General features: G+C 40.1%; 1 protein-coding gene across 2 annotated transcripts in view; it reads right to left on the reverse strand.

The window, feature by feature from the left end:
• Positions 1-3,413: 3,413 nt before the first annotated feature.
• Positions 3,414-19,159, reverse strand: part of IFT81 (intraflagellar transport 81) — a 68,413-nt gene continuing 52,667 nt past the window's right edge. For both annotated transcript variants that reach the window (XM_054006281.1, XM_054006282.1), the window contains exons 14-19: positions 18,116-18,205; positions 16,321-16,407; positions 14,172-14,243; positions 13,989-14,074; positions 10,929-10,974; positions 3,414-9,905 (exon numbers count right to left, since the gene is read on the reverse strand). In XM_054006281.1, the coding sequence (XP_053862256.1) occupies positions 9,723-9,905; positions 10,929-10,974; positions 13,989-14,074; positions 14,172-14,243; positions 16,321-16,407; positions 18,116-18,205 (564 nt within the window). In that variant the 3' untranslated portion in view covers positions 3,414-9,722. The remainder of the gene's footprint in view (positions 9,906-10,928; positions 10,975-13,988; positions 14,075-14,171; positions 14,244-16,320; positions 16,408-18,115; positions 18,206-19,159) is intronic.

Consider the following 19,159-nt stretch of genomic DNA (forward strand, 5'->3'; position numbering starts at 1 on the left):
CTCTCTGCACTAGGTGCCTCAATCCATGCTGTAGGGAGGCACCTAGCCCTGCTTAGTGATCTACAAATGGGACCCCCACCCCCGGATTCAGGTGGCTTAGGTGCCTCTTACAGGACTGTTAGGCGCTCCGCACAAAACGCTCAGAAGAGGAGGTGCCATTCTCCATTTTATAACTGTTACCCCAGTGGTTAGAGCACACACCTGGCATGGGAGGGATCCAACTTCAATTCCCCTCTTCTCTACCAGAGGGGGAGAAAGACAGGACTCTCCGAACTCTCTAATTCCTGAGCTAAGGGATATTCTGATATGGGACTCCCTCGCTCTCTTCTGTTGACCGTTCCACTGTGGACAAATACTTAAATAGTTATTGGGCCAGAGTGTGATTCTGTAATCCAGTGGTTAGGGCACCCACTTGGGAAGGGGGAGACCATGGGTCCAGTCCAATTCCTCTGCTCCAATCAGTCCTTCATGATTTATCTAGAGTGCAACAGTTTTTACAGGCGAGACTGGGAAAGGTGCACATCAGACTATCCCACAGTTCAGTGTTTACAGAACTCTCTTCAGAGGTGGGAGACCCCTATTAAAATCCTGCCTCCACCTCTGACGGGTGGAAGGAGAAATGAACCTGGAGCTCCCACATCCCAGTGAGTGCTCTAACCACTGAGCTAACAGTTATAAGCTGGGTACCTCCACCTCCTCCGATTGGATTTTGAATGGGACCTGATCCAGTAAGTGCCTCTAAGCATGCCCAATGCATTCACAACCAGTATTGCTTTAATTTTGTACATCCGTGTGTGGAGTGAATTTTGTTATGTGCTCCAATATGGAGGTGATGTGTGGTAGGGCTGGGGCTAAGGGTTTCAGAGTGTGGGAGGGTGTTCAAGGCTGGGGCAGAGAGGGTTGGAGTGTGGGGTGTGTGTGTGAGGGCTCTGGGTGGGGGTTCAGACTCTGGGGTGAGGGCATTGGGATATGGGAGGGGGCTCAGGGTTGGGGCAGAGGGTTGGGTGCAGGGGGTGAGGGCTCCAGCTAGCGGTGAAGGCTCTGGGGTGGGGCCGGGGATGAACTGTTTGGGGTGCAGGCTGCCCCAGGGCTGCGGCAGGGAGAGAGGACTCCCCCCAGTCCTCTCTCACCACAGCAGCTCGGCACTGGATGAGCGGAGCTTCTCCCTGACCACGGCAGTTCTGGTGGGGCTGGGCCGGGCTGGGGGATGGGCTCCTCTCCCCAGCAGCTCCCACGGGCCTGGGCTGGGCCAGGGGAGGGGCACCGCTCCCCACGTGCACGGCCCTTGACAGCCTGCTGTATGGCCACACGGCCACACAGCTTACAGGGAACTTATTTCACAACAGTAAAACAGTGGATTTTCTGTAACTTGAAGTCGTTAAATCATGATTTGAGGACGTCAGTAACTCAGCCAGAGGTTAGGGGTCTATTACAGGAGTGGGTGGGTGAGGTTCTGTGGCCTGCAGTGTGCAGGTCAGACTAGATGATCATGATGGTCCCTTCTGACCTTAAAGTCTCTGAACTGCATTATTACTGCAGTAAGCTACGACTTCTTCATAACATACTGTTAGGCTGTAACAGCAAACAAATACAAATGTATTGACTGGATATAAAATTAAGTGCAAAAATGTTTAAATCTCCTGAGTGGATGCAACAAAGATTTACAGATCTAACTGTAAGACTGGCCAACTGAGGAAAGAAAAGCAAGTGATCTGTCCCAGACTAGATGTACACAGGCCTTGGCACCTAACCTTGCTTTTTAAACTTGAAGCTTGACAAGCAGTATTTCTCCTATGATCTGGACAGGTGGCAATCCCATCACAGAGCATTTGCCAGCATTACCACTGTCCTCATTTAGACTTTACATCAAGTCTGAGTGAGCCCTGGCTTGAAATCAGACTTTTGATGTCAGTAAGCAAAGGCTAATTCCTAGTTCTTAGTTTTACAGAAACTAAAATATTACATAAATAAGCACTGTTCAATTAAAATTACACAGACTTTTTGATGAACAGCAAATGTGCACCAGAGAGCCACTTGTAAATGTATTTGGAAGTAGATTGTTGAATATGAAATATACTGATTTTGCCTTAAATAGATCAGCATGGCTGGCAAAGTACATACTACAGAAAAGCACAATTGTTCAGTACAATATATTACCAAAACTGTTTTGCTGTTTGTGTGTTTGGAAAAACGTTTGCTGATTATAATTATTCAGTTAGACCAACTGAAGTCCTAAATTGGAAAAGCAGCTCTGTCCAAGGTCGCCTCTGTTGTTTCCAAAAATATCTTGAAACAAACGCAAGAGGGGCACTTTGTTGGAGGTTATCTAGACATATATAGTTTCAATCAAATTCTTCAAGAAGTGTCAGAATAAAAGTTGAACATTTGTTTGACATTGCCAAGTCACTAGCAAGTGAATCCTTTTAAAGGCTGAAAATAGCTTTGACAACAGTGGTAAGGACTATAGGATGTCCCCCCCGACTTAAAAACATTAAAGTTGACATTATGCGAACTTAAAATTTTTTTAAATATGTCATTAAAAAGTACCTTATACGTAAGTCGATCTTTTTTAGCCAAAAGCTGGGAAGGGTTACCAAGTTGTGTTAGGGATGTTTGTAAAAATCATCATAAACGTTTTCCTATGTAAGAAAGCTTACTATGTACACAGTTGATATTTTATTATTACTCTTTCAGCTCATGCAATTTAATCAACCTCAAGAAAAACTAGGCATGCTTAGCTGTGTCTAGAAAGAGTATAAAGTGATGTGTTCCATATGGACAGACTGAAAGTCTGGTGTAATCAATGTGAAAAAGAACAACCAATCCTTAAAGAAATAGGAACATAACTGTTAACATTATTTAGCGTGCCACACTCTGGCTTCTTGTCATCTGAGAGGAGTTCAAGTTGCTCTAATTACAAGTTGTGGAAGCTGTCTTCTTGGTGAGCTTTAAGCTTGAGATGGTCATTTGTCATTGTCTGAGTTAATGAATACCTCATTTTCATTAATATCCTCAAGACAATAAATGGGTTTCTAAAGATTTTCAGGCTGGCTCCTAGAGGTACCAAAACAATCTATTCCTATTTCCTCTAGTGATAGAGCAGAGAAATCCTCAAGGATGAAAGGTGTAATGTTGATGTTAAATATTACTGGGGGGAATATATAGCTCAGTGGTTTGAGCATTGGCCGGCTAAACCCAGGGTTATGAGTTCAATCCTTAAGGGGGCCACTTAGGGATCTGGGGCAAAATCAGTACTTGGTCCTGCTAGTGAAGGCGGGGGCTGGACTCAATGACCTTTCAGGGTCCCTTCCAGCCCTATGAGATATTTCTCAGCTGGTATACACCAGAGTTGTGACCTGGCTGTATTATATTTAGTAGGAAGCAATTCAAATGACACCATTTTAATCTTTAAGGTTTAAAAAATACATTTTTATATAATAAAAATATGACAGACTAAAGCAAGGTTAATACAACAATCTACAAATAAATTGTAAAACATTAATTGTATTGAAAGAGTTCAGCATTTGGAGAATGTACAGTTTAAAAGTCAGTTGATCACCAATATGCAATATGTATAATTCTCACACAATTTTAACTTCTCAAATCTTGGGTCAATCAACTCTTCCTCACTTAATTCTTCATTTATGGACCTGACATTTCCATTTGCAACAGCCACGTCTAAACATGTTACTGTCCAGCTAATGCTCCATTGGAGTAAATCAAATAAGATTCTGAATTTTTCACTTAACGTTTTATAGCCTCAGACTTTCAATTGTTAAATTGAATTATTTTTAAATAAAAAAACTAATGCTTTTAAACCATATCAAAAATCTCACTTAACCCAGTATCTTCTCTAACTGTTTATTCATCTCTAATGCATCATTTGCATAATTTAAAAACAAAACATTACTTGGCCAATTTCTGCATGATTCCCTCATACATCTTTATTATTTGCATAAAATGCATGTGTTTGTGGTTCATTATTTGTAAAATAACGAGGACAGTTTCCTCGCCAGTCAAAGGGATGGGAGCAGTGAGCGAGAAGAATTTATCATTAAATATTGGTCAAATCCTGTTTGCCCTACTCCTATAAGCCAAACGCTTCGCTAGGATTAGTTTTGCCAAAGCGTGCAGGATCTGGCTTTATTACATTCCAAAAAGAGACACTGTGACGTTCTTACTGTGTTAATGGGTGCTTTTTAAAAACTCTAACAGTTGCAATCAAAAGCTTAAAAATGTGATTTTATTCAGTATTTATTGACTTGAATAGAGCTCTGCGCAGACATACGCTCTGCCTCTGTGGATCCAATTGCAAGATCAGGACCTTAATCCATTTGGCAGATACTGATTCTGTGTTTTCAGCAGAGTTGCAGCTAACCTGAAGGGTTTTGTTTCATTTTCTTTGTGGCTATATTATATGTTATTTGCATTGCTCTGGGAATAGGATTTTGTTAAAGGGACATGTTTGGATCAAGTTTTCCACACATTTTGTAAAATTGTGTTTTTCTCTAAGCTAAGAACAATGGGGAAAAATGGGGAAAATTCTTTTATTTTCTTTTTTTTACCATTCATGAAAATAAATATTTCCATGAAATAAAATAAAAAAGCAATAATTTAATTTTTTTAAACATTGCAGAATTGTGCTACTGCATGAGAACCTGACAGTGAGACTGAATAGACATCAACTACAAACTAAAGTGATACCATCTGGCCTCTTTTTATCTTTCATGCTGCGAAAATCTTTAATAAATTTCAGGTCTTTTAATTAAAGTGTCCCACTTTAGTGGGAGTCTTCAGCAGGATCAAGACCATTATTTTAGGCAAGAATATATATTTTTAAATTTATTCTTTTAAAGTTTTACATTGTCCCTTTAACTACTGATGTTTGGCCAGGAAAAAGAACACAGGGCTAACTCCATCAGACCTTATTGTGGCAAAATTCCAATTGAAGTCAACAAGAATTTTGTCAGAAGGACTGTAGGATTTGACCCACAATTCCTTGCTGATTTTATTTCAACTATGTAGGAATTTTTGCTCTGCCTTTCCTACAACCCTCTCCTTCTAATGGGGCATTAAGTTATCATCGCCCCAATTGCTTACAATACTTCCTTGTTTGTATACCAAAAATCACTGAAAGCAGCACAGTACAATTGTTTGTGAAAAATCATCCCCTGCCATGTTTTAGTTAAAGATAGGTTAGCGATGATGTCGGGAAACTGCTGCTGCAGAACGAACATAGGGAGCACAAGAGCAGAAAAATTGGGTTTGTATGGGTCACACATTCAGGATCCAGAGGCCTCTTCCTCTTCATATTAAAACAAGTTTAAAATAGGCCACATTTTGAGACTATTTAACTACCTAATTATTTGGGTGTTGCCTCATGCAGCTCATACCTTGAGAAATAGACACCTCCAAAGCTGATCCATGCAATACTTCCCTACTGGAGCATTCACATGTCCAAGAAAATTGTTGCATTCTGCTACCCTTCTGAGGCTGGAACAAACGCCAGAACAGAAAGGCAGCTGAAGAGTTAACATGGTTTCTTCAGCAGGAAACCTGCTGATATAAATAACATACGACATACAGAGAACAAGTTATTTGTGGGGGAGTGGTCATTTAAATCTGAGCGAATACAGCGCTAATGAAAGGTGCCAGATTTACAGGCATCAAGTCTGTAGTTCTCTTTATCCATAAAGCAGATACAAGAATCTTCCCACCCTCTGCCATGCCAGTTTGGCACAACCCTCGTCTGGCGGGGACACCTATGGTGACAGGGTAGGTTGGTCTCCATGGCCCTATCAATCCTGTGCCTACCTTGTTGTTGAGAATGGCTATAGGGTTGCCAAACTTTGCCAGCTGCCACAGTGATTTAGGAACTGGCCTGATACTGCCAACTCATTATGCATACTTAACTGAGCTGAGGACAGCCTCCAGGTAGTAGTGACTTTCAGCTACTGCTGATCTGGGCCAGATATGGAACAGTGATCTAAAGGTGAAAGGCTCTGTATCCCATTTCCAGTTCCCCAGGCCATCTGGTCACCATAAGAACAGATTTTATATTACATACTGGGAATTATACTATCAATTTTAATTAATCAGGACATTCTCACAGGTCTTAATTGAACTAGATTTTTCTTCAGATTTTTTTTGTACTTTATATCTACCAAAAATTTAACGTATTTAAACATAATAAAATTCAGCTATAGAGCTCAAGCCTACAGACACTTAAGCAGGTGGACAGCTTTACATATGTGAATTGCTCACTTGTACTAATCACGTAAGTAAAGTTATATGTTTATATATAGTGTTTGCAGATTGAGCCATTTGGGGGATATTCTAATATTCTCCTCTATTAATGCTCTAATAGAAGCAAAATGGTAACTGCTAATATTGAGGAAACAAATGAGCATGTGAAATCCAGATGATAAAAGTATTAACTGATCGGTTATGTAACAAGCCAAATAAGTTTGCTCATGCCCATTTCTGATTTCCCTATTCATAGTGCTTACTCATTTGGGAGTTGCCTGTAACTCTTGAAAAGGACATCCCTTGAATCAGTGTTAAGCTTGCATGACAAAACCATGCAATGCTATGGAACACAAACAGCCTTTAAAGTTGGATTATCTCCTGATTTAATTCTGGGTAAAGATAGGTACTAGTCTCTGGAATCAGTGTATGCAGTTGGTCCTAGCAACTGTTAGCAAGAGTGGTGTCTTAATAGGAAGACATTTTTAAAAGTACAGAAACACAGAATTTCACTGGCTACATTTTTTTGTTATTTGGATCTTCACAAGTAAAAGGCAGGTGATTTTCCAAGTTGTATTTGTAATCTCAGCTAGACTATTAATACTAATAGAGCAAAGGATAATAAGCTTCTTCTTTGTAAATTACCAGCAGAAGAAATTAACTGTCAGAATCAGTCAAAGATTTTTGAATGCTCCCATCAAATCACTAACTGGTTGGAAAAGCCACTGAACAGAATCCATTAAACCCGCATTAAATGTCCACTTATATAAAGGCTAAAAATAACTGTAACAGCTTTTTAGTTTTTCCAATTGTCTTTTCTTAGAGTAATTATGATTTTCTGCTTCGCTTCAGCAAGTCATTCTGATGCTGTAAGAATGATGCCGCACTAATTAAATCAGTGCAACCATCATGTAATCTTAAATCAACTACCAATAACTTGTTTTTAAAAAGAAAGAGACTCTGCTTTCAGGGTAACCGTGAACAGAAAAAAAATTACATCCAGTTGGACTGTACATTACTCCTATAGATTTCCTATAAAAGCATAACTCCTGCGTAACTGGCAATGCCATATAAAAAAGAGATGTCTAAATGATTTAATGTGATTTTAGAGTTTGGGATTTTCTTAAGTATTTGTTTCATGTGCACATCCTTCCCTCATCCTCTCCCCTCCCCCCTTTTCTGTGGCTTTGGAGCATGTGTTCTCCTTCACCACTGCACCTGACCCCTAAGGAATCCAAATGCCCCTTTTCTGGAGATCATCCCAGGCTCCCCCTAATATATCTCCTGTCTAGATGGCCATGCTATTCCACTGTTGATGACAAGCATTCAACAAGATGCCTATAACTCTTCCTCAAAAGGCCAAGTATGTAACTCCCATAACTTTCTTCAGCTCCATTTGGCACCAGAGCACTGTAAATAAATAAGTAATAATTAATAAATACTGGGCTAGCAAGAGAAGAACCTAAAGATATTCCTGGAACTGGGTTTCCCCATACCACAGAGTCTGCTGCCATTTTGTGGAGCTTGCTCCGAGCACATTGTTTGATATAGTTTCAGTCCAGTGCCTTAACCTTAAGACAATCCTCCTTTTGCCATGTAGGGCACTCAAATTGTGGAAGAGGCACATGGTGGTAATGAGACATGCTCTCCCAGCTGCTTGTAAATCTACCTAAGGTCCACCCCCTACACAGCAGGCTTCCCTCCAAACCAGTGAAAATCTGCATAGGAGTTAATGCTGCTTAACCCTTTGCAGCTTCTACCTATCCTTGGAGAGAAGGTTAGTGTGTAGCTGCGGAGAAAGAGTCCCTTGATCTATCCTGAAGGGGAAAGAGGAGCCAAGGGGCAGGGCCCCACATTGGGATGAGAGGGGACTGTACCCTGTCTCCAGGCAAATCTTAGGGTTGTGCGGGATTTGAAGGCTTTGTTTTCTTAGCATGGCTGCAAACACTTTTTGCTGCCAAAGGGAGAATTTGGAAATAACTCTGTGAAGTGAATCTGAGCTTTTCAAACGCCTTCTTCCTCTTAGGCCCTTGCCTTTAATAATGACTGTTCAATTACTTCTATCAACTAAAGAAACTTTTAAAAAATTACAAAGCCACACTATAGACACCAGATTTTTTTTTCTTCTATTTCTGTTAAATATATTTAATGCAAATACAGGTTAGGGAAGGGGTTCACACAAAAAGCAGCAAGTGGATGTATAGTTAAATATCAGAGAAGGCTAAAATACTTGTTATATCCAAAGTAACACTGAAGGTACTATTAAAAATTAGGTCAATTTTATTTCAAACAGGATAGAAATTTCCAAATGGCTTTTCTACAGGCCAAAAGAAAATAAGAAAAGCAGTAAGAATTTTGATCTTCATGACATAACTTTATAGCTCTGACCCTTGTCTGTTTGGCCAAGGAGTGCACAGCAAAAATCAGGAGGGGTGAAGGAGAGTTTCAAGCCATTTTTGCACTCCTCTGATCCTGGGCCAGCTGTGCACCAGATGGATCCACTGAAGTCTCAGAACAGTCTGAAGGCTGCCAGTGACCTCCAGGGGCTATTCTGACAACTAGTCAGGGTGCAGGGAAGTCTTGTCCACAAACACTTCTCCATTTCCTAATTTATGTCGGAAGAATTGGGCCAGATCTACATCACTGGAGGATTGCCCCTACACTGGGATGATCCTCCTGTGGGCAGCTATCACTGCTTTAGAATCACTTTGCATAAATAAAGCAGCACAAAGCTGCCTCAGTGCAGGGGAAACCCTAGGCCTGTATTTCTTACTAGGCCCCAGTTTAAGTTCATGAGGGTAACATACAACCACAGGGCAAAGTTAGAAGACAGCACATATTTAAAAAGAAAAAAGTGGAAAAAGCTCAGAATCCAAGTAATTGTTCTCAAATCCTGCTTCTGTCTTTGTGCCAATGAAGGGTCCCTCTGGCAGCACAATCAGTTTACTTCAGTTGCGTAAGGAGATTGGGAGTGGAGTGTGCGCACCTTTGGCATGGCGTGGAGCTTGGTTCTGCAATGGCTCCATGCTTACCAGCACATAGTGAATGAATTCAGGCAAGGCAGGAAGGAGAGGGCCGAGCTAGGAAATGGGTGGACCAGAACTTCCTATCCTTTCCCCTGAGAAATGTAGTGTTAGGGCGACAGTAACAGCTGAAGAGCAGCTCTACCAGCTTTCTGTGGCCTTGGGAAAGGATTCTGTCCCCTTGGTTTCTTTGGGAAGATCCATAGACTTTACAGTGAAATTCACCTCAGTGCAGAAGGCTCACCGAAGACCCTCCATATGACTTAAGCCGTTAACCTGGCACTTAAATAATGTAGAGGTTTTTTTGCATGAAAGTTCATTTCAACCTTATATTACCCACTGAAAATAAATAACTTAAAAGTAACCTATGTAGAAACAGTGAGAAAACAAAGCAATATTCAATTGAACGATCTGAGGAAATGACGGGGTAAGAAGCAGGAATTCTAAACGAATTCATAATACCAGCCTATCCTCGCCACCTTCCTGAATGACTTGACCAACAGAAGTTTGATTTTGTTGCTTTAGAAAACACTCTCTCTTACACTCCATCAGTTGCTCAAAATCCCGCCACATTTTAGCTTGCTTCATATTTGGTCCATGACTTTCCCGCACAGCTTTTTGTTTCTCTCGTAGTTTCTGTTATGAACAAATAAAGTTACCGTATTTCAGATTTTTGGATAGGTTCAACATGACAAACGTTAGCTTACATAGGTAGCCTAATGTGAATAAAGAACATTTCCTCTCCCCTTGAAACATTATTAATATTCAGTTAAGTTCAAAAACATTCCTTGTAAATGGATATGCAGCATTCTCTGTAGTCTTTGATGTGTGTGCCTTGTATAATGTTAATTTTATTGCAGCTCCTTGAAAATAACACCCCATTTTTTATATAGTGCAACTTTACCCTGCTGTGTTCCCAGTTTCTCTGTAGGGAGTCCCATTTGTTTTGTAAAAGTTTATTTTAAAAAAATCAGTTCACTTCCAGACTGAGACACTGCATAGCAAGTTATAGCCTGTAATGGATTCTGATCATGAAGTTATATATCCTGAAATTAAACTTTTACATGAGAAACTGCAATTAATTCTCAACTATAGTGACACAAACTTGTAAAATTCACTCGCAAACTGACTCAAAGGGAAAACTAGAGAGGAAAAAGAGGACATTCTGATTGAAATAGCATGGCTAAGCCCTTCACTAGCCTGCACTTCACATGTGAATAAACTTGGACAACGGCTTTTGTTAACACAACTACATTGAAGATATCATTAGCCTTTTATAAAGATAAGACTGACAGCTCTAAAATTTATGGACTTCAACAGGTTGCTTTATATACGACTTCGAATTTGAGCTGGCACAGTTTGTTATATCTATGTTTCAGTTTCTTATCCAAATGGTTTACAGGGTATGTGCTGTTGTGTTAAGCTGTTTGACTATCTTTTACAAGAAGCTCATGCTATGCTCTGTAGGAAATCAAACTCTGAAGGGTAAGTGTGATATCTTTTCAGGGGATTCATTACTGATGCCAACAGTAATGGAGTTTTCTCTGTGTTCTGCAATATGCTTTTTAAAAGGATGAGCACAGTTTTGAACATTGAACCAAATAAAAGTACGAACTGCAACATGTTTGTTCAAGTGAAAAAACCCAAACTCATCCTTACCTTCCCAAGGTTTTCTTGTTCAAGGATCATTCGTGTATATTGTTCTCTAAAGAAGGTACATAATAGAATTTTAATTAGCTCTAAGTAATAAAACAGATTAACTCTACAAGTGGGGAAAAAATGGAAAGTGGTAGAAAGTTTACAAGTATAGCCAGGATGGGGATACCATCAAAATCTAAGGGCCCCTAAATAAGAAAGTCAAAAGAGTGAGATGAAGAGACATCTTTATCCTCAGGCTTCAGGACTTCTTTGACCCCCATAATTGTGCAGTTGGCATAAAATGCTATTCACGAATGGATAAGGTCACTGTTAAGCTTTCAGAGCAAGTTTGATTTCTGGGGTTCCCCACGTGAAGTCTGGGTACGTGGCTCCTCCCGAATAGTGCACGGTTGAGACCCTTTTTAATATTGCATTAAAGTCGCCAGTATTCGGAGACTGCTCAGTGTCATACTTCTGTAGAAATGCCATACAGTGTTCAAATCCAGACTGCTTCGCTCATGGGAATAGTATCGTTGGAGCAAAGGGGAAGGCTCAGGAGTTCAAGATGAGCAGGATTTGGTCTCATGTTTGACAAAACCTAACACTGGTGGCCTGATTTTCAAAGATGCTGAGTATCCTGCAGCTCCAGGGGATTTCAATAGGAATTGCTGGGTGCTCAGCACTTCTGAAAATCAGGCTTCTTATTTAGGTGCCTAGAGATAGATGTAGGAGCATCACTCTTGACATCCAATATTAAAAATCTTGGCCTGTTGCTGTCATCGGTGGATGAAGCTATTCCCTTGATGTACATGAAACCTGACAGCATGATAGAATATGCAAATCATAACAAATTCTGATAGGCTGTTATGCCCTTGTTTACATATTTTTCAAATTTAGGTGAGATATTAAGAAACATGATCTCTTTTAAGAATGAAGTATGATGGTGTGGAACAAGCACACTTAGCTGCAGAGGGTTTGGGAGTTCATGGAACACAGAGTGGTTCAAACATCTAAAGAACTTTCAAAATTGCTCAGCATGGGGAAATCCTAGTTTCCAAAAGGATAAAACACATCAATAAACCACAGCAGGTTGTGCTAGTAGGGTATTATTAGGCAAGGGTGGCGGATCTGCTGTGATACATTCCCCATTCCCATTGATTACTCCATCTTTGAGCTCCAGTACATTCTTTGAGCTCCATGCCATCTGATCCTGGCTCCTGCTCTCTCAGCAGAGTAGATGTGTTAGGGGCCGGAGATGGGGTGGCTGGAGCATGTTGTGCTCTGGCAACTCAGAACCATTCTAGCCAGTGTGTAAGTCCGAACAGCCATGAGGCTGCTCCAAGTTGTGCTAGGAGCCAAACTGGCCCTGGCTATTCCCACCAGATCAAAAGAGCAGAAAGCCATCTAAAGTCTCCTCCTTCCTATCAAGCTCACTGGATGTTACTCAGGCACAACTAAGAACCTGGCCCCAGGATGTGTTTTTTGTTTGTTTTAAGTAAAGCTGTTTATTGCAAAACAATGATAAAGAACAAGAACTCTTTTTTCTTGGTAGTCTTTTTCTTTACTATTTATAATGATGACTGGAATGAATGCAACTTAATTAGAAAAAAAACCAACCTTTATTTTTAGAGAACAAAATTAACTTTTCACATTCCTTAGTACTGACTGTATGGAACAGAGTTTATATCCAATAAAGAGGGTCAGAATTAAGACTTTTTTGTTCAATACGTTATTAGGAAAGTGCTGTTCTATTTATGGTTCATTTTAGCTCTGTTTACATTCCAGTGCCCAGTGAAAATACATACACATCCTGAAAGGAGGTCTAGAAACTCATTTTCTCTCCCTATTTTGCATTTTGTAAATATCTGCATATCAAAGCCTTCAGTATACTTATAAATGTGAATGCTTTCTGAACTCACAGAAGGTCAAAATAAAATGTTTATAATTTCAGAGAAACTGTTACCTTATCTAGCTTCTTTTCTCATGTTTAGCAAAGGTTCAGTGAAACAGTGACAGCAGGAGAAGTGGCAATGCTCCACTCAAGTCTTACTCTCAATGCTCAGAATCCCATAACTCCACTCACCATGTTCCAATTCCCGCATTTCCCCTACTTGCTCCTCTGTTTGCCCAATCACAGTTACTTGATTCCATGCAACCATTATTGACAGATGGCAGTAGTGTTTGCCATGTGCCGTGCACTTTCCACACACAATGGAAGATGCAGTTTCTGCCCTAAAGAGCATCCAGTCTTATAAAAAATAAGGGGAGCTGAGTGGTGGAAAGGGATATAACATACAAAGAGATTAGGAGATGAGACACATTTGGAGGTTGGTTTGTGTTTTTAAGTTATATTCACTAAATTCTCTTCACCCTCAATTTGGCCCTCTCACTTTTCTCCTACACCAATTCCCAGTTTCAGTTCTAGTGTACTAATAACGGCCCCTCTGTAGAACATTCAAGTTCTTCTCTGCACATAAGTGACCAGTTATTATTATTAAATATTTATATTCCAGTAGCACCCACTTGTGTCTGCTGGGGTGAATGGTATCAGGAGGGTACAAGGAGCAACACACAATTCTCCTCTGAGCATAGGCACTCCTCCTTTCAAGCACCAGTACTAGTGCTAGCTATTGTATCAGACTGGCAAGAGCTGGTCAGGATCTGAGGACAACATATGCTACACTCCCTTGAAAAGGTGATGAATTTGCTGCTTCAGTGTGCACTTTCAGAAACCCCTGGAGGAAATCTGGCTGACTCACCCATTATTTCCTCCTTGGGCTTAGCTGCAGCAAGACACCTTTGCATCCATCTCCAACGGGAACCTGAGTTAAAAGCTACTGTCTGGCCTATAGTCTCCAACACAAAGGGAAAGGTTTTTGGTATGTTTGAGAGAACTCCTAGATATACAATAATATCTTTTGGATGTAGGATACTTATTTTTTTTTAATATTATAGTATTTTTAAGCTTAGATGGTGAATTCTTTCTTCCAGTTTAAATACCAATGAAAAAATTTATAACTTCAGGCTCAGTTTATAAAAATCCTCTGAATTAACACACAAGAGACAGACAAGAACATTTACCTAATTGCTTTTCTTCTGTCTTGTGGATCTGGGGAAACATATGTCTTCATCTCATCTTTAGCACGTTGAAGTTGTATTTCTAGATTCTAAAAGGAAATACACAGCATATTTTAGACATATACCATCTTTCCTACTTAAATATTCTCACCTACACATGTTTAGACTTCTCTCTCGTGGACTTACCTTTTTCATGCAGTTAGTATGATGATAGCAGCTTTCTTCCTGAATACACTCCTCACGCAGCCCTTTTACTTCCTGCAGTGTGAGAACAATCTATTTTATTAGGCAGTATTCTTGAAGGTCCCCAGCAGACAGACTGTTATTGTACAAAGTACAACTGGAAGTGTTTAGGGCAACATCCTGCCATAATTTCGTGTGCAGAATTCTGACTGCAGTCAATGTCATGTGAATTAGTAATTGAATTCCCTTTGCTTATTGTGCAAAGCATTGTTCGCTGCTTTGGGCTCAAAATCTTTGAATTCTATAAAGATTACATCCATTTAAATTTGAGACATTCAGCACTCATCAGTCATGAGAGAAGCTTCATAAGAAATTATCAAGAATTAAAAAAAATATTTAAAAGATTTCTCCACCAAAAGATCTTACCTTCAATTGCTGCTGCAGAATTTTAATGCATATCACCATGTACTGTTCAGTACCTTAAATGGTGAAATCATTTGGGTTTTCCAGTATTAAAGCTCCTTTTAAAATGGTAATGAAAGGATTAAAAAAAATCCCTTTGGCCCCTTAATGTTTTGTCTAGACTTAGAGACTAACAAATTTATTAGAGCATAAGCTTTCGTGGGCAGTAGCCACAAGTACTCTTGTTCTTTTTGCGGATACAGACTAACACAGCTGCTACTCTGAAACTTCATAAATGTGTTCCAGGACTCAAATCCTAGTTCTTATTCACGTCATAAGGGTTCGTGTCCTGGAACACATTTGTGAAATGTCAACATCAGAAGGTACCATCATGTTAGCTAACACGTTAACTGACAATCAATTAACATGTTAGAATAGGACTTAAAATTCAAGTCTAGACAAAACTGTTAGGGTTGGTCTCCAGAAATAGAAACTAGACCAGTACAAGGATGTTAATTCTAGTATATCTGCATACACACTGGGGGATTGCATGGATTTAACTACATCAGTTTGTAAATTGATATAGTTAAAGCAGTTCAAAACTTGTGTGTATACAATCCCTGTTTTTGGCCTGGTCTACCCTAGGATTTTACCTCAGTAAAGGTACATCTCTCAGGGATGTGAAAAATCCACCCCCCCAAGAGAGGTAGCTATACTGATTTAATCCCCCGGGGCAGACAGTGGTAGGCTGACAGAGTTCTTCCGTCGACCTAGCTACTGCTTCTTGGGAAGGCAGATTACCTACGGCGATGGGAGAACTCCTCCCACCGACATCGGTAGTGTCTACACTGAAGCACTATAGCGGAGCAGCTGTGCTGCTGTAGCATTTTAGGTGTAGACAAGCACTTAGACATACAAGTATATGTTTGGATATTTATAAAAAGTGATATCTGTAATCTATCCAATATGCAAACAGGCACATTTTATAAGCATTTTTTAAATTCTCAGGGAAAACAATTACTCTGTATGCCTATGGATAGCAGCTGCTTAACATTTCATTACATTTATCCATTAACCATTGGTTTTGTTTTGCTAATTTAGTGAAAATAGCATTCCAGTTACATAAACATTTGAAAATTTCTCTTGGTAATAACTCATTAACATTCAAACAGCCAAATGCTATCCTAGCAGGTGCTACATGAGTGAGCAGGGATTCTGGCAGATGCATCTTCTGCAAAAAGAATTTTGCTGGTCAGGACAAGATTCCATTGGATGGGCCTGGAAGATCCACTCAATGCATTTGTTGTGCTCAAACAGGAGATGTGTACAACTCCAGATAGACCTAGGCACCTCAGGATGTGTGGAGCTGGAAATGCATAGTTGGGGAAATCAAGTCACTCCCAACCTGCATGCACTGGGGTCTTCCTTGTCCAGAAAGCAGGGTCTGCGTTTATCCCAGTTACAAGGGCATCATTCCATGACATTTCAATAGGCGGTTTTATCCCTCCAATCCCCATCTCTTCTCTGGGACCCCCATTTTATAGATGGGGAATTGAGGCACTGAGAGACTAAGTGACTTTCCCAAAGTCACACAGGAAGTCTGTGGCAATGCAGGAAATTGAGCCTGGGTCTCCCACCAGTGCCCCACTCACTGGGCCATCCTTCCTGTCCAGAGACAGGGTGGGGGAATTTATCCCATAATGAATTATATTCTTCATAGTTTGTAAATATACAGTAATAACAATCTTACCTGTTCAAGTGTGGAGCGATTACTTTCTAAACCTGCTGCACAGCTGTCATACTGGCCTTTTTTTCCATCACATTCTTGGGTTAACTCCTGGTGTGAAAAGGGCAGAAGGTCATGTAAACGAAAACTTCAGTCTAGTAACATAAGGCACCTAAGCAATGTAAGTTCTTGTCAGTCTCACACTTGAACCTCAGCTATTGGCACACTCAGAGTGTCTTACATAAACCAAGCAGACATACGAGTAGAATTACAAGGATATCACTTCTAGCCCTGCATATTGGAGGATCAGTAGTGTAAACTACAACGTAACATACAAGTTTCCTTTTGATATTTATATCCAAAGTCTTTAACATGGTGGATTCAATTTCTAAGTTGTTCACAAAGCGTCAAAGGTTTTACTTGCTCTTTAAACATTAAGCCTACAAGATAGTTTAGATGATCAATTATGTTCCATGTAAATACAATTTTGTTGACATTTATTTACATTATAAAACGAGAATAGGTTGGCCTTTGCAGAAAGAAAGAAAAAATTGATGTTACATTAAAACTTTTTAGCAAACGATGAAAGTTATCGTACTTCCCCTTACAAGGAGTACATATTGTTACTAAATCCCATTTAATTATCCTGTATTTGCAGACACATGTTTTAAAATGAATTACAAAAAGAGTGTGTCCAAATCCTCAGCTGGTAAAAAAGGGGCAGAGCTTCATTTTTTTATTGGAAGTGGGACAGTTTACACCAGTTGAGGATCTGGATGACTTCTCCCCCCCCCCACCCCCCCCAGCCCTGTAGCTTTCTAAAGCCAATGGATAAAATTGCTGTCTTCAAGATGGTACTGGTGTGTTCAGCTACAACTGCTTAATTATGATGTTTTGTTTTGTGATGATGATGTCATCACCATAGAAATGACTATTGTGAGGGGAAAAGCCTCAGACTGATAGTATGGCTATATTGTTGATTTTTAAGAGTTCCAGACCCCTTTGGCCACTTTCATGTTGCAAACTGCTTTTCTCAATCAGAGTTTCACCACAGTTTACCTAATCTGCACCTTCCAGCTTTCCTCCAAGTTGACTGTGGTCTCGTACTAGGTAAAAGAGGTTTGTAAATCATGTATAATTGTAGTTTTGCCTTCCATACAGCTGTAAGGAGGCTCTCATGTAACTAACATGACAGTGTTATTTGTCATTAAAATCATTCTATTTTCTGGGGGGGGAATCCCCAAGGTTTATAATTAAATTGTTTAAATCCACAAGCAGGGGGGCTGGAACAATGTGTATAGTGGGGGTGCTGAGAGCCATTGAACCAAACTGTAAACCCTGTATCTGATGAAAACCACGTCAAGCCAGGGGTGCTGCAGCACCCCCAGCACCTGTGTCCACAAGACAGTATGGACTTGTACCACCACAGGATCTAGCTCTTTGGATACCAACAACTAAGAATAAAACTTAAGTAACATGCATATTGCCTTACATTTTCATAGGGGCCTCAACTCAGCCTCTAAATGTGCACATGCAATCAGTTTTGGACACAGACTTCTGAATGGCAGTTTACAGACAGACTTATCTACAGACCTGATTCGCCACTTGTGATACCAGTTTTATGCTGCTGTAACGCTACTGAAACCAAACACAGTTATATTGGTATAAATCTGGAGTAAAGCAGGTCGCAGATGTGCCCCTGATTTCATGGGCAAAACTGCAAAGCATAATTTAGAGGTGATTTCTGAAAATTTGTCCCACTGCACAGACAGTTCACGAATGTCTATTACACAGTATATTCCTAAACGTTTTTACTAACCTGACAGTTCTGCCGCAACTGTCTCAAGTCTTTGATAATTGGAGCTAAGCTTGACTTCTTATCTGCCACCATAGCATTCAGTTTTTTTACCTGATATATGAAGAAAAGGCATTACCTGAATATGCGATTAGTAAAACAGTGAGAGTATTAAGAATGGGAGGGCAAAGAAAAGGAAGGGAAAGATATGGGGAGAAAACAGGTATGAGATGTGAAGAAAGGGAACTGAATGATATATTACGTAAAACAAATGATAGGCAAACGATAATTAGGAAACATAGTACATTTTATAATTGGGGTACCATCACAATCTGCTTCAGCTCTGCTCTCATGGTTTGAATTGCCTGTTTATTCTGTATATAGATGAATTCTATCCTGCTGATTATGCAACCTAATGCCTTGCTTACACTGGAAGTTATTGTGAATAAAGGTCTCTGAACCTTTTTAGCTCAGGTATATGGCCTGTCAAACCCTGACAAGAACTGAAAAAATGGAAAAAGTTCTAATCAGCTTCGAACATTACTTGCATTTACTGATCTATAAGGTGGACAAAAAGAAAATAGCTACGAATAAATATATATTTTAAATAAGAGTATCAAACCTTCTACTGATATTTTATAATGTTCTTCATCAGGATAGATACAAAATTACACCTATTTACACCAAATTTCGTCCTCTCTCTCCAAAGGCAGGTCTACACTACGACGTAAGTCGATTTAACTTACATCGCTCAGGGGTGTGAAAAAGACACCCCCTGTGAGCGATGCAAATCACAGCAACCCAAGCACTGTCCACACCAGCGCGAGACGCTCTCCTGCCGACTTAGCTTCTGCCTCTCCTGGAAGTGGAGTAATTATGCTGACAGGAGAGTGCTCTTCCATTGACAGAGAGCGTCTTCACCAGACGCACTACAGCAGCGCAGCTATGCCCATGTAGCGCTTCTAATATAGACCTGCCCCAAGACTGTTTCTGAAAACCGGGTATTTTGTACAGCGTGTAATAAAGAGGGAGCATTTCCATGAACACAGGATCCAATCCAACGCCCAC

The sequence above is a fragment of the Malaclemys terrapin genome, chromosome 16 (genome assembly GCF_027887155.1).
Source record: "Malaclemys terrapin pileata isolate rMalTer1 chromosome 16, rMalTer1.hap1, whole genome shotgun sequence".
Classification (NCBI taxonomy): Eukaryota; Metazoa; Chordata; order Testudines; family Emydidae; genus Malaclemys; species Malaclemys terrapin.